Source organism: Coccinella septempunctata, chromosome 7 (assembly GCF_907165205.1).
Source record: "Coccinella septempunctata chromosome 7, icCocSept1.1, whole genome shotgun sequence".
Classification (NCBI taxonomy): Eukaryota; Metazoa; Arthropoda; class Insecta; order Coleoptera; family Coccinellidae; genus Coccinella; species Coccinella septempunctata.
The window spans coordinates 23288198-23304599 of NC_058195.1; the positions used below are offsets into that span (position 1 = coordinate 23288198).

Genomic DNA, 16402 nt, shown 5'->3' on the forward strand with positions numbered 1-16402 from the left:
ACTACACAATAATGGAATCACATAAATACTCATTGATACTGTAATAAGCCTTTTTTATCAACAAATTCCTCACCGTCGTTCTGAACCCTCGTCCACCCATTGCCCGTACCTTGAATGGCAAATGATTGTAAAGTTTAATTCCACTATATAAGATAGATGATTGGAATTTTGTGGTTCTGTGCAATGGAATAGAAAAGGTCTCAGTATTTCTGGTGGAATAGCTATGAAAACTTGAAAGTCTGTCGAATCTGCTTTGATTACTTTTGACGTACATTAGGGCATTGAAGATATATATACAAGGTGCAGTAAGTATATTCTGGGCAACAAACACAGGCCGGCAAGATGTACGAGGATGAAGGCCAAAAATCAAACGTATTATGCGTTTTTGAAATAGTAAAATTCTATCAAAATCAATTGAGTTACCCCAAACAAGTATGCAATAGGACATATGACTATAGACTAAGCTATAATATACACTAATTACTGATTGTTGAGGAAGAGTATCTTTTATACGGCTGATAGCATAGTAAGCAGTGCTCATGTTTTTACAAATTTGATCTACATGATGACACCACCTCAACCTGTCATCCACGAACACTCCCAAGAATTTAACAATTTTCTTTGATTTCAAGGTCTCATTCCCATGGTATAAGTCAAATGAGCATACAGTAGAGTTACGTAATGTGAAGAGAAGACTCTCAGTCTTATCGATGTTTATGACTAAGGCATTCATTCTGCACCAGTTCTCAAACTGTCCTATAAGAGGTTCACATACACTCTTGAGTTCATCAATCGTCTGTGCGGACACAGCAATAGACAAATCGTCAACAAAAATGACTAAACGAACTAGAGTCAGGACCAGATGTTTGGGTAGGTCATTGACAAAAAGAAGGAAGAGTAGCGGCCCTAATATTGAGCCCTGAGGAACACCTAGCTCATTTATGCGACTAGACGACCAACAGCCACCCACCTTCACTGACATAACACGATTCGTTATGAAACTGGATAACCAGTCGAGGATGACTCCCCGGAAACCGAGGTGATAAAGTTTATTCAATATGAACTTGAATGTAATGCAGTCAAAGGCACGGGAGAGGTCGAAAAAAAGACCCGCCACATAAAGACCCCTATCCAAGGACTCATAGACATATTCAAAGAAGTCAATCGCAGCGCTCTGAGTAGATCTCTGTGTTCTGAAGCCATGTTGACAACTAGTTAATAGGTTGAATTTATTAAGAAAATTGGTCATGCGATTTAGTACTATTCTTTCAATAACTTTGGAGAGAACACTAAGAATAGAGATAGGTCTATAATTTGAGACATCCTCCACATCATTTCTCTTATGCACTTATGCACTACCCAAAGAGATGGAAAACTGCACAAATGATAGTTTTCAACAAGCCTGGAAGGAAACGGAAATTTCCTCAAAATTATAGACCAATCAGCCTACTATCAGCACTAGGAAAAATCGTCGAGAGGGTTATCGCCAAAAGGCTGAATGAGAAAACATAGATGTTGAAGATAATTCCACCCGAACAATTTGGATTTCGACGAGAATATTCGACTGAACTCCAATTGCTACGGCTCATAGAATACGTCACCGAAGGTATGCAGACCAAACAGGCCACAGGATTAGTTCTGATGGATATCGAGAGAGCTTTTGATAGAGTATAGTACGAAAGCCTAATCTACAAGTTGAAAAAAGCAGGATATTCGACCATGCTATGCAAGATTGTGAGGAACTATCTGAGGAATAGAAACTTTTATGTGAAGATAGATGGAGCAACCTCTCAAACCAGACAATTGGAAGCAGGGGTGCCTCAAGGATCGGTACTTAGACCTCTGCTTTACGTAATATACGTTTATAATATCCCGAACAATGCTAGAAATATGCTCACTTTGTACGCAGATGATACAGAAATAGCGTTCAGACATCGACGCCCAGAGATCATACACCAGAGACTGCAGGATGCTATAGATGAATTACTGAAATGGTGCATCAAATGGAAAATCCAAATCAATGAAAGGAAGACTCAAGCAATATTACTGCAAAAGAGAAGATTGAGGATGGAAGAAAACCTTGAAGTTGATGGAGAACAGGTGGAATGGAAAAATGAAGCAACATACCTAGGAGTGAAACTTGACAGAGAACTAACATGGAAAAACCACATCAAATGTGCAGTCGATAAAACAAGAGCCGCAATGAGAAGACTTTATCCACTCATAGGCAGAAGAAGTCATATGAATAAGAACATCAAGTTGTCGATGATTAAAACTATCGCGCGACAACAACTCACATATGGATCGGCGGCATGGGGCTTCGCAGCCAAGACCCACATCAAGAGAATACGGGCCACTGAGAATAAACTCCTTAGAATGGCGATGGATGTACCCTGGTTTGCTAGGAACAAACAAATCTACAAGGACTTGGAATGGAAAACAGTTACAGAATTTATGAAGAGAAAGGCAGAAAGGATATTCGACAAAGCCAAATGAGGAACTTCGAAGATTAGTCGACTACGATCCAACAGAAGAAGCCAGAAGGTCAAGAACCTACCACCGAAGACCGAGAGATCAGTTGAGGATTTAAATGTAACCAAAGAAGAGCTCAACCTATAAAAGATATAGGCAGCATACAACTATCAACACGACTATGATCGTGTGAGAGTCCAGAAACCATAAGAGCCAACTGGTTAATAGGCAAAATGCCCGGAACCTATGAAGAAGCAGTTAAGGGTTCTTCGTGGGTCTCGAGCTCAGGAGAGTGAGAATCCCCACACTTGTTTCCCCTCAGGAGAGGGTGTGTTCGTCTGTCATGCAGATTTTTCCCCTGCTACACCAAAAAAAAACCCTATTAGGGTTTCACACTTACTCCTGAAAGAGTCAGGCCGGACCCAGCGAGGATCTAGGCGATTGTGGATTACAAACGTCCCACCTGTGAGAAGAAGCTCCAAAAGTTTCTTGGACTTTGCCAGTTTGACCGAATTTTCAGCCTCAGATTCTCAGCTCCTTTGGTCAAGTTACTTTGCGAGAAAAGTCCCTGGAAATGAACAGACATTGAGGAAGCATCATTTGTCAATTTGAAAAAAGAACTAGAAGATGCCGTTTTACTTTATCATTGAATCTTTGAGAAAGAGGTTCTAGCTGCTTTGTAGGTGGTACAGAAGTGGAGAATTTATCTTTTGGGCAATACTTTCACATTGCATACTGACTGTAAGGCCCTTACTGACATTCAGACTTGCAGACTCCTATCACCTAGAGTGACTAGATGGGCATTGGCACTCCAGAAATTTGATTTTGAACTGAAGCATATTTCTGACAAGAGAAACGTGCAGGCAGACGCTTTATCTCGTTATGCCTGTGTGAGGTTAACAACACCTACTGAAAAATGTTTCAATATAAACTCCCTGCAATTTTCGAGGAATTTCTCTCTTATCAAATATATGAGATCTTCAGGTGGAGGACGAAAAACTTGTTTGTATTAGGAATCAACTCCTCACTCATGACTGTAACATCAGAGTGAGGGAACTTTTTGTAATGCACAATGACACTCTGACAAAAGAGACAGTGCGAGCAACAGATTATTGTTGTGTATCCCAGGGAATTTGGTGAGAAAATTTATAGAGGCTTATCATTGCGTTTTGGGACACTATGGACCTTATAATACCTGGGTATTTATGAGAGCGGAGGTATGGACTTCCAACCTCCATAGGCACATCAAAAAATTTGTTTAAAGCTTGTGACATTTGTCAGCGGTCGAAATCCTCCTCACTATCACAACCTCCTCAAGATAATATTCTACCGAGTGATCCTGGTGATATAAATGCTTTAGATCTTTTCGGCCTTCTAGTGCGGTTTAGAGGTGGAGTACAATATCTTTTCGTGGTGGTTAACCTTTTCACAAAATATGTTGTTTTGTACCCCATCAAGAAAGCCACAGCGAAGGCATTAATATATCGTCTTTTAAAGAAATATCTTCCAAAGTATGGTCCCATTAGAAAATTTCTCATTGACCGAGGAACTCAATTTACTTCAAAACTCTGGCAGGATACTCTGAAGATGGAGAATATTGCAGCCATATTAACTTCAGTTCGATATCCCCAGGCCAATCCATCAGAACGAATAATGAGGGAACTTGGTCGACTTTTCCGAACATATTGTTCACAACAGCACACCCGTTGGGCATATGAAGTGCCCAAAATACAGGAGATTCTCAACGAAATATCCCATGAATCCACTGGATTCTCACCAAGTGAGTTACAGTTGGGTGTTCCTAGACTTAAGCTACTTCCTAAGGAGCTGAGAGCTCCTGATGATGTAATTGAGCCCCCACTCGAGGTCAAACTAAGATTAGCATCAGATTGTATGTCAAAGAGCGCAGTTCGGAGGAACAAAAGGAATCCCGGAAAATTCTGCACGTGTTTCAAAGAGGAATATTTAGTGTTGCTCAAGGCTAATAATGTATCCTCAGTTATAACTGCGGAAATTAAAATGTTTTTATTATCATTTGAGGGACCTTTCCGTATCAAAAAGAGAGTTTATACTCATACTTATCTTCTCACCTGTACTGATGTTAAAAATAAAGAACGTGTTGTGTTTCATGCTCGTCACTCAAAGATTTATACTATTCCAACTTATGTTTCGGCCACTTAGGGTTTAGTTCACATATGTTTTGGGGGCAAGTTGAACAGAAACAAAAAAAAAATAAAAAAAATTTGAAAATTATTTGAGGCATTTTGTTTAAATGTACGTTGTTTTCAACTTTTGAATCACTTTTTCTTATCATGGGTTGCCTACGGCGCCAGTTCATTGTTGAAACTTGGATTCAACACATATGTGCCCCATGTATCTTTGATCTTTGCCTCGATTTTCAAATTGATTCGGTATATAATCAAAGCTGTTTCATAGCGTCATAATTTCCATTGAAAAGTGAACTTTCTTGAAAGTAATTCTTCAAAATGTCAAGAGGAAGACTTGGTTATTCTCAGGTGAAATATTTGTCATTTAATATAGTTATGAATAAAGTATCCAAAAGTCTATTTTTAAAAAGAACTTCTTTCTTTTTAGGGTTGCCAATAATAATTAAAGGACAACTCAATAGAAAGGATATCGTTTCCAGTGGCGGCTCGTGGTCATGAGAGCTGAGGAGGCTAATAGTTTTCGAGGAGCGTTGGAACAAACTCTTATCAGTCAATAAAGTATACTTCTTCGATAAAATGAAAAGTTGCCAGTTCTAAGACTAATTTTCAATGCAAGGGGATGCTGTATGCTCCTTTGACTTGTTATGCCTTTCGATAGAACACGGTATATTTTTCAAATCTGAAAACCCCGTGAAGTATATTCTGTTTGATGAGAAAATAGTAAATATGGCCAGCAGAATAATTTTTCCCGTTTGATCGATCCAGTTAACCAATCACATTTATCGTACCAAACAACACTGAAACCTCTATTCAGACGATTTTCGGTAGACTTTAGTGTAATTAAATTTGGTGGAGGTATTGTAAAGGTTTAAGCAACGTGTACAGTTAATTCTCAATATTCAATTCCATTTTGTTTTTTAATCCGTATCAGTACTTACCCCTAACGCCCTAACAGAACAACCTATCTTAACAAGAATATATCACAAATTTCCCGAAGTTCCAGTTCTCCACGAAGTCGTTACATTCAAATTGAAAATTGAAATCATAACAACTACCGCCGGAGATCAAGCGAATATAGTCGAAGACGGCACGAAAGAATCGATGGAGAACAGGGGAGCTGTGCCTCCTCTGGTACATTTTACGGGCGAATATGGTACAGTAAGTCAGCTGAATTCTTGTTCGGCTAGTAGGTGAGTCCAGAGAACGTATGCGTAAGTTACACTATCAACGGAAGCAGCAGGCCCAACAGCCTCCGTCCGAATAGGCAGTCCTAGGAAATATTCACATTCGACACGGCGGACGCGTACGCGGCCGGTGGATTGTATGGTATTGTTATGCTGGATTTTTATGAGCGGAGGACCGAAAAATGAAATAATTTTTATCTGAATATCTAGTTCAGGTGTTCGGAAAATTTATATAGAAATTACTTTCTGAAAAAAAGGACATGCCCAAAATGAATGTATTTTAGCTCTAAGCTTTATGAGGAGGCTTAGCCTCCCTTGCCTCCTCTGACGAGCAGCCTTTGATCGTTTCTATTTGTACAAAGAACAAGCAAATGAATCTATTTAACGCTAGACATCAACTAACTACTATTCAAATTGTGAAAAACGGAAAGAGTCACAATCGGTGGTCACGCCTTGTGTCGTCTTCCATAGCTGGAGAGCTAGTGAACCCTGAGAGTAACGGTCTCCCTGTAAGGTTAGAAATTTTTATACTTACGATTTATGACATGCTAAGAGCAATAGCCATGACCTGGCAGGCGTCAGCCCTGCACGTCATCAGCCCCTTTATTTTTTGGACTGTTAAGTAAATTGAGTTTCAAAACTTGTTTCTGTAAATTTGAAAATTTAATCCCTAATAGCACACAACGTCCTTGGGACGTCCAATTCATGTCCATTTAACGTCGGAATGTCCATGTACTTGATTTGTATGTCCTTTGGACGTCCGTTTCCGGACAGTTTTAGGACGTCCAAGATGGATATCCATTGTTAGTCCAATTTATGTACAATGTCCGTATCGGATATCCATTGGATGCCCGTGATGGACATAATACGGACCATATGACACATGTCCGTATCATGTAGTCCCAAAATGGTCCCTCACCGACTTAATACATGCAATGTCAAATATATGTCCTTACTGGATATCCATTAGTTGTCCGAGATGAACATAGTACGGACCATATAACTTATATACATATATATATTACATGGTCCGTATAACGTCCATCACGGACACCTAGTGGATATCCGGTAGGGACATCTTTTGAATGTCCATACCGGATATTCACTAGGAGTCCGTAATGGACGTAATATGGACTAAATAACATGTATATATTACATGGTCCGTATAACGTCCATGACGGACACCTATTGGATATCCGGTAGGGACATCTTTTGAATGTCCATACCGGATATTCACTAGGAGTCCGTAAGGGACGTAATATGGACCAAATAACATGTATATGTTACATGGTCCGTATAACGTCCATCACGGACACCTAGTGGATATCCGGTAGGGACATCTTTTGAATACCGGATATTCACTAGGTGTCCGTAATATGGACCAAATAATACATACATGTATATCAATGAACACCGAAATTTAATATTATTTTTCACTAAACTCCATTTTTCCGCTTTGTAGTATATGAATATCTTATGAATATTATATTATGTATAACGTTATGATGAACGAAGACTTAATACTTGAGTAATTACTATTATAAAATAATCTATATTTGAGTTTCAAGACTTCAGTTTTTATTATATGGCATTTCTGTATTAATCGACTACTATTCCATAAATCAGTTAACAATATAATGAATATGTTCCTACAAGTAGATATATCGTATGGTCTCGGTAGCTAGGACGGTTGCACCGAAGACTCTGTAATGCGGTGTTCCCACGTACTCGCGAGTTCGAATCCGGGCCAAGTGTAAAAACTTTCTAGTAAGTATGGATTAAAATGAGAACAACACAGAAAAAATAATATCTGCGTCTGAGTGTAAGACATTGGGTTCTAGGACATTAAAATTCTAATAGATAGGATAGCCAGCGTCGTGGTAAATTTTTGTACCGTTGAGATTGCTAATGATGGTCCCAACGGGATATCCATTGGACGTCCGCGATGGACGTCCGAATTCTGTTCAAAGTTGTGACATTTGTACGTCCCTCGGATGTCCATAGAACGTCCATTGTACCAGAAATGGACGTCCCATGGATGTCCGTAATGTCCGAAGAGGACGTCCTATGGATGTCCATAGGACTACTTTGTGCTATTAGGGATAGGATAAAGTTTATTTATTGTATATCTTAAAAAAAATTGACAGGCGATTACAATAAGCAGAAGTATATGACAGATCAATTAGAAAACGTACAGTTGATGAGGTAAAATAAACTTTATCCTGTATACTTAAAATTTTTATATGTTTTCAAGTAAACGTCTCAGAGTAAATATGTACAATGCCAGGCGGTTTTGAACAGCATAAGACCTTGACAGGCGAGGGGACAGCTGCTAATGGCGTGCAAATAAGAAATGTTACATGAACGCATACAGTAAATGCAATGTATTTTATTAGGTTTTATGCAATCTACATTATTTTGAACATTCATTTTCTTCAGCATCATCCGAAATTTCGCTATCACTGTTTTCATCATCATCTGATTCTTCAACAATGTTTTCCTCATCTGAAAATAGTAAAAAAAAATATTTTAATGAATCAATAAGGTTGTTAAGAATTAAATATCAAGCTCAATTACATAGGACTGCGTATTAAATGTTACGGAATAAAATAGCTGTATGTTACCTGAAATGCATTCCCCAGTTTCAGTCGATTGTGCTGTGGCAGTATCAGCAGGTCCTTGTAAAAGTATGTCGTATATAGAAGATGGAACCGTATTCCCCTCAAACCAATTAAATTCGTAACGACTATCAATTAAGTTCCAACCGTTATTTTCAGGTGTAAGAATTGTTGGTTCTTTTAAATTACAATTTCGCCATATATTTGTAATGTAGGCAGTTCTCAATAATTGTTGATGTAGTTCACGTTTGCAGGGTGGTAAATTAGATGAATGAAGTATTATAATAAGCTATGATTCATCGAATTTACCACCCTGCAAACGTGAACTATATCAACAATTATTGAGAACTGCCTACATTACAAATATATGGCGAAATTGTAATTTAAAAGAACCAACAATTCCTAAACCTGAAAATAACGGTTGGAACTTAATTGATAGTCGTTACGAATTTAATTGGTTTGAGGGGAATACGGTTTCATCTTCTATATACGACATACTTTTACAAAGACCTGCTGATACTGCCACAGCACAATCGACTGAAACTGAGGAATGCATCTCAGGTAACATACAACTATTTTATTCCATAACATTTAATACGCAGTCCTATGTAATTGAGCTTGATATTTAATTCTTAACAACCTTATTGATTCATTAAAATATTTTTTTTTACTATTTTCAGATGAGGAAAACATTGTTGAAAAATCAGATGATGATGAAAACAGTGATAGCGAAATTTCGGATGATGCTGAAGAAAATGAATGTTAAAAATAATGTAGATTGCATAAAATCCAATAAAATACATTGCATTTACTGTATGCAATGTTCATGTAACATTTCTTATTTGCACGCCCTTAGCAGCTGTCCCCTCGCCTGTCAAGGTCTTATGCTGTTCAAAACCGCCAGGCATTGTACATATTTACTCTGAGACGTTTACTTGAAAATATATAAAAATTTTAAGTATACAGGATAAAGTTTATTTTACCTCATCAACTGTACGTTTTCTAATTGACCTGTCATATACTTCTGCTTATTGTAATCGCCTGTCAATTTTTTTTTAAGATGTACAATAAATAAACTTTATCCTATTGAATTTTCCAATTTACAGAAACAAGTTTTGAAACTCAATTTACTTAACAGTCCAAAAAATAAAGGGGCTGATGACGTGCAGGGCTGACGCCTGCCAGGTCATGGCTATTGCTCTTAGCATGTCATAAATCGTAAGTATAAAAATTTCTAACCTTACAGGGAGACCGTTACTCCCAGGGTTCACTAGCTCTTGGACTACCAGGAATCCTGGGTTTCTGGTTCCGATGCGATTCCGTGCTTCTTGTGGGAAACGGTCTCGTAACAATATTAATAATTAATTAATTGCAACTTTCATATGACTAACTATTAATTCTCAGTGGAATATAAACTACGCCTCATCTGACCCTTCTATCAGCTCGCCTACCCTTTGAACCCCGTCTCAGCACAAGTTTATGTGATTGAAGAAATCATTCAGTTTTTCATTTGGCAGCATGGAGATCAAGAACTGAATGATTTCTTCTATCACCTGAACTCATTGCATGATAAGATCAAATTCACTGTTGAAATAGAAGATGATGGAAAATTCTCTTCCTCCGGACGGTTTCGAAGAGGGCCAGCCCGCTGCCCTCTGCCGCCCTGGTTCATACTTCCCGTGATAGGAGCAATAGTATGATCAACTACCCAGGCTGCTAACCTGGGGGTCGGCTGACTCGGGTTCGCGGGGTCGTCACTCCCCGATGGCACTGAAGTGCCTCCCTCCGATAATATAAAAAAAGGAGAATGATATTGCTGTGTAGAACCAAACAGGGGTGCTCAGCTGTTAGGGACCTTGGTGCAATATTCTCGGGTTTAGAGCACCTAAATAATAGAAAAACACGGCTCAGACAGCATCAATTTGAACCGATAACGTCTGCTGGCTCTTTGTGCAGAACACAATATGTGTATACTTTAGGTTTCCTTAGAAGCACCTGTGTCTGGATATATGATTTTCAACATGAACTCTTTCTTCAAATGATGAATGAATTCTATAGTTGTACCCAAAATGGAATTGTTGAACATAATTCTTGATAGAAATGTGATATATGACTTTTCGGCTTTTTGTGTCATTTGATATTATTCGCTTCAACGGAACGTTCCGGAGGTATTCGCCATTAGGATAAAAACATTTTTTGCCTTACCTGACCTTGTCCTAGGGATATTGTGAATAACTTGGTCTTGGGAATACCCTTATCCGCAGCAAAACGAACCAAACCAGCCATAGGATCTGATCCAGGGGACAATATGAAAATAAGTGGTGAGCAACAATTACTATCGTTATACGATTCTTCAATATTGAATTGGGGTGGTTCTAGATAGCTCTGTCCCATTTCCTCCACGATGTACATCTGTAATAAGGAATTTTTCACAAGAAGAAATTATGCAAATAAGTAATCCACCTCTTTTTCAACAGTTTCATACATACAGGGTGTTCCAACGAAAACTCAACAACTCGATTTTCTGTCTTTGAAATGAAAATGTGGAAAATCGGATCTATCAATATCTGATTAAACTTTTTCACTTTGTTCATCCCGTAACTTCAACCCCCTAACGGGGATGAGCACGATCACTTGATTTTAAAATAGGGATGAGGAGTGTTTTGTTCTAACTACATTAGAAGGTCGTATCGAGTAATATCTGAGCCTAAAATTTTGTTTCAAAATAAGAATCTTGCAGAAGTGAGAGGTTATGACTAGGCAGATTAGCCGCTATTGACGTTAAATATATCGCATTTTGAACTTGAATATTGTAGTTTTTCATAGAACTACAATGATAGCTACTTCAAATCTTTTATATTCTCACTTTCCATTTTTTTTTCTCCATGCCAGTTCGATACAGTAAGCTCAGCGTGAAAATCTTTCAAAAGTGACTGAAGTGAGCGGTTGAGTTTCGTAAACTCGTAAACAAAATAAATCGAATTTTCAGAAATCTTCACTTTCAGTATACCATGGAGAACGTGTCTACATCGATGGTTAGTAGCGATAGTAATAATAATAGTAGGCTTCTAACACATATCAGCCTGGAGAATGAAACCCTAGAACAGGTCGAGCAGTTCAAATACTTGGGAAGCTTCATAAATACTAGGGCTAACCTAGACACGGAAATACACACCCGTATCAATTCGGCATCACGGGCATTCTGGAAGCTAAAGGACAGAGTATTTCAAAATCACGACCTCAATCTGAAGACCAAGACAGCTGTTTACAATGCAGTCGTCCTCCCAACGCTTCTTTACGGAAGCGAAAGCTGGACGCCCTACAGGCGACATATTAAACAGCTTGAACAAACGCAACAACGTCATCTAAGACAGATAATGCACATCAGATGGTTCCACTAAGTTTCGAATGCAGAAGTCTTGCAACGCGCGAGTTGTACAACCATCGAGACTCAAGTAACGACTCAGACTCAGATGGATCGGCCACATTCTGAGGATGCAAAACACAAGACTCCCCAAAATAGCGAATTGTCAGAGGGAGCCCAGAAACCAGCAGGCCGATATAAGCGGTTTAAGGATACACTACACCAATCCCTAAAATCAATTAATGCCAATCATAACTGGGAACAACTAGCGTTAGACAGGTCACAGTGGAGATCTATGGTGCACAGGTATAATGGAGACTCGAGAAGAATTCAGCGGCGGCCAGATCTGGTTGGTGACTATCCATGCTCGGAGTGTGGAGGGATCTGTAGGTCAGGGTTGGGTCTCTTCAGTCACAGGAGGGCACACAGTCGCAATTAGCCCCAAGAAATTATAAGTCTGTTCTTTTTTATGTATTTTTGTAGATTAATTCCCGGTAAAGGGATACAGCAATGAATGAATGAATGAATGAATGAATAATAGTAACAATATCTGATCTGCCTGGCAGCTATCTAGTAGATGGCCTACCGGGTAGCCGTCGTAACGACGTAGACGGTGCAGCCAGCCACGCCTGCTATCCGTAGTCCCATCCTTTTTCCTCTCTCTTCCACATCCTTTATAGGGGTGCTCTTTCTGCTCCCATTTCTCTACCCCTCACCCAAACCGAGAAAGGGGAGCACAAACCCATGGAAATGGTGATAACGAGAAGCCTCGGCAACAAGTCGCTGCCTGGGGATCGTCCCGGCATGTTTGGAGCCGGCGCTGGACATGACAGCATGCGGGACGTCGGTGGCAGGATGTTGAGGAAGCGGGCTCCTGCTGCAAAAGAGGCTACAGCTCCAAAACAACAACAGCAACCAACGAGTCCAATTCAATTGCCGACTCGAAGCGTTGAAAGTGCTGCGCGAGATATTAAGCCAGATACCCAGATTAATTTGAAAATTATAGACCCATAAATCTCTTAAATAGCTTCTCCAAAATCTTTGAGGTAGCTATGGCCACGCGTATTATGGATTATTTTAACAACTGTAATCTTTTTAGTCTTTCTCAGCATGGCTATTTGAGGGGTAGGTCAGTGCAAACAGCAATTTTTCAATTTACTGCTAACATCCTGAAATTTCTAGAAGAGAATAAACTTGTAGCAGGTCTTTTCATAGATCCATCAAAAGCATTTGATTGCGTAAATATGGAGTTCTTGTTACGAAAACTTGAACAGAATGGTATAGTTGGCTCTCCTCTTGCCTGGCTTGCTTCGTATCTGTCAGAGCGGTGGCAGCGAGTCAAGATAACAAAAAACAATCTAACGCACTTTTCTGCGTGGTTGTCGGACGAATTTGGTGTCCCTCAGGGTGGTATTCTGAGGGTCCTACTGTTTCTGATAATTATTAATGATTTAGAAGAGGTAAAAAATGCAATAGAAGATTCAGAACTTACAAATTATGTTGATGATACCAATGCTTTGATAGCTGGGGCGGGTGCTGGCTCGCTGAGGGAGAGATGTAGCTTGCTGCATGACCACATTGAGAACTGGTTCATGAAAAACGATTTTACTATAAATAAGAAAAAACAAACGTAATAATATTCAGAGCAAGTACTACAAAGGAGAAACCTTCAGGTGTTTATCTCGGAGGCCAAAGGATTGAAACTGTCGGGGGCACCAAGTTCTTGGGAGTCATAATAGATGAATTCTTGAAGTGGAATACACATACTGAATATCTCTTAAAAAAACTCAACAAAGTTTTATTCGCATTTAGAATTATTAATAGATATGTTAATGAAAATGTGAAAAAAAAATTCTGTACTATGCCAACTTTGAATCATTACTGAGATATGGAATAATATTCCGGGGCACAAGTACATCTATGCAGTCCATATTTAGGAGCCAGAAGCGTATCCTCAGGATATTCTTGAAAATGAGGTTCAGAGACTCTTGTAGGGGTAAATTCAGGGAGCTAGGGTTGCTTACGGTACATGGCCTATACGTGCATGAATGCCTTCTCTACCTTCACAGAAATAAAAATGAATTCCTTAGAAATAATAGAAATTTCAATATAACACAAGAACAGCTAATATTAGTTACCCTCAACATATACTTACATTAACTGAAAAGAATCCATTATATATGTGTATGAAGGTTTTCAACAAATTACCGGATTATATGAAAAGAAGAGAAAATTACAAGATATTAAAGGTGGAAACAGACAAATTTTTAATAGATAAGGAACCATGTAGTTTGGGAGATTATTTGATGTGATGGTATTTATGTATATAAGACACTATTTATTTTGAATCATGAAATTCAATTAATCTGAAATAAAGAATCTATCTATCTATCCAAGCCAGTGATCACCCAAGCGGGGTTAGTTAGGAAGAGCATGAAGTAGACAACGTCCATGAATGAAACTATTGTGCGCATATACAGGGTGTTCCTAAATTGAACGTACAAACGAAAAGGGGAGATTCCTTAAGTGAGTTTAAGAAAAAAAAGTCCCATAAAAATGGGGTCGCAAACGTTTCGTTTTCGAGAAATGGCCTTAACAGAAAGAATCTGATTAAAGCTATCAAGAGCTACGCTTGCTCGGTGCTGAGCTACTCATTCGGTGTCATCTTTTGGACCACCACCGATTTAGCAGCCCTACAAAGAAAAATAAAGACGATGCTAACTTAACACAATAAACATCACTCCAAAAGCTCAATTGAACGGACCGAGCTGCCACGACATCTAGGGGGTAGAGGAATTGTTGATTTGTCCAACCGTATGTCCCAGGAAATTGAAGGACTTCGAAATTTTTTTTCTGAGCAAGGCTGCTTCATCAGAACTCCATCAAGTATTTTGTGTTGCTGATAGTTCTATACCGTTAAAGCTACAGCAGGACCACTTGGAAACCGTCGAACAATATGCAGAAAGTAAATGCATGATGCCATTGCCAATATTCTTCACCAAGAATTGCACTAAAACACCAACTTCTAAGTTCAAAAAAGGTTCCTTATTCTCTACTGGGATCGCACGGTTCTCAGAGACAAAAAATTACCCACAATAGACCAGACCTCATATTGCTCGATAAGGATGAAGACAGAGCACTATTCATGTGGCGATTCCAAATAATAACAATCTTCTAGATAGGCACCCTGAAAAAATTTCAAAGTACTGAGATCTCGAGGAACAAACCAGGAGACAGTGGAAGCTGAAAGATATCAAGACCATCCCTATTGTCATATTATCTACAGGCCTAATACCGAATAAATCACAAGAGAACTTGAGGAACCGTCATTTGGACGAAAATATCTATAGAGTCATGCAGAAGGCGGTACTGCTAGGAACGGCGAGAACTGTACGCAATTACATGGGAAATTGAGAGGGACACCGTCTGCCCCGACAGGAAGTGCGGGTGGAGCAGGAATCCAAACGGCGGCAGGGAGCCGAGAAGCGACCCGGACCCGACCACAACCACGAGCCCGAAAACCTGGAAAAGGCTCCAACAGAGCTTAATCCTTTTGATATCTGAGATATCTGGGATAAGTTAATTTTCCTCTGGAGAGGAGTGTAAAAGCCGCAAGGCTAAATTAATAATAATAACTTTATTGTCCATCAGCAGAAAAAGATTTACAGGACAGTATACATAAATCAAACATAATTATAATGAATATTCATTCGTACCCCAAAAAATTCCGAATTGCTATCTTGACAAGAGTTCTCCGTGAAGTGAATAAAATATCTAGGCCATCATAGGACAAATTAAAGTTCTCACACATTTTAACAATAGGCGCTTTTTGCAAGATTTTCGTCCGTGCTTTATCAGATTTGAACAAAAACACAGATCTTGAATTATATCTTGGAACATAGAAGTTAATACTGAATAGTATGTCAGCACAATCAACATTATCGTGTACAACATTGAAAGCAAATTCAAAGACGCAATTATTCTCCTCAACTCCAAACTTAAATAATTGGTACATTTACACAAAAGGGCATTATCATAACCTCGAGGTGGATATACTCTCTCGATCTTGAAAAGAAGTTACTTCATGAATTTTCTTTGTGTGCCCTCAAGTCGTCTCTTATGGCATTCATATATCGGGCTCCAAACAACATTTGCATATTCAAGCTTTGTTGGCCAATTGCGTTATACAGTTGCCTAAGACAATTCCACTCTGTGAAACTACCACAATTTCTAACAAGAAATCCGTATCTTTTAGCAGCATCCATTCCCACTCGTGATTGGCACTAGATTGCACTAGATGACGTGGCATCTAGTGCCACGTCAAAGGCACTAGATGAAGAATTGATTTTAAAATTTGAAAGTTTGGTGCGTAATCCACGCACATTCTGATATAAAACTTGTAACGCATTATTGTGAAATACACTATTTATGCTTGTTATGTTATGCTAGGGATTCAGTGATTAGGACAACTTTGCCAAATCAGCTTCGCTTTGAATGTGTAGGCTTCTAGATGTATCATTTTTCCTCATTAAAACATTAGATAGATAGATAGTTAGTGTTTATTGATCCATTTACGGCCGTTTTCAATAAACCTAT

At 38.9% G+C, this 16402-nt stretch overlaps 1 protein-coding gene across 1 annotated transcript in view; it reads right to left on the reverse strand.

Moving 5' to 3' along the window:
- The window catches only part of LOC123316425 (dynein axonemal heavy chain 3), a 2043583-nt gene that overhangs the window by 239020 nt on the left and 1788161 nt on the right, over positions 1–16402 (reverse strand). Inside the window, exon 47 of the mRNA XM_044902499.1 lies at positions 10648–10854. Within this exon, the coding sequence (XP_044758434.1) occupies positions 10648–10854 (207 nt within the window). The remainder of the gene's footprint in view (positions 1–10647; positions 10855–16402) is intronic.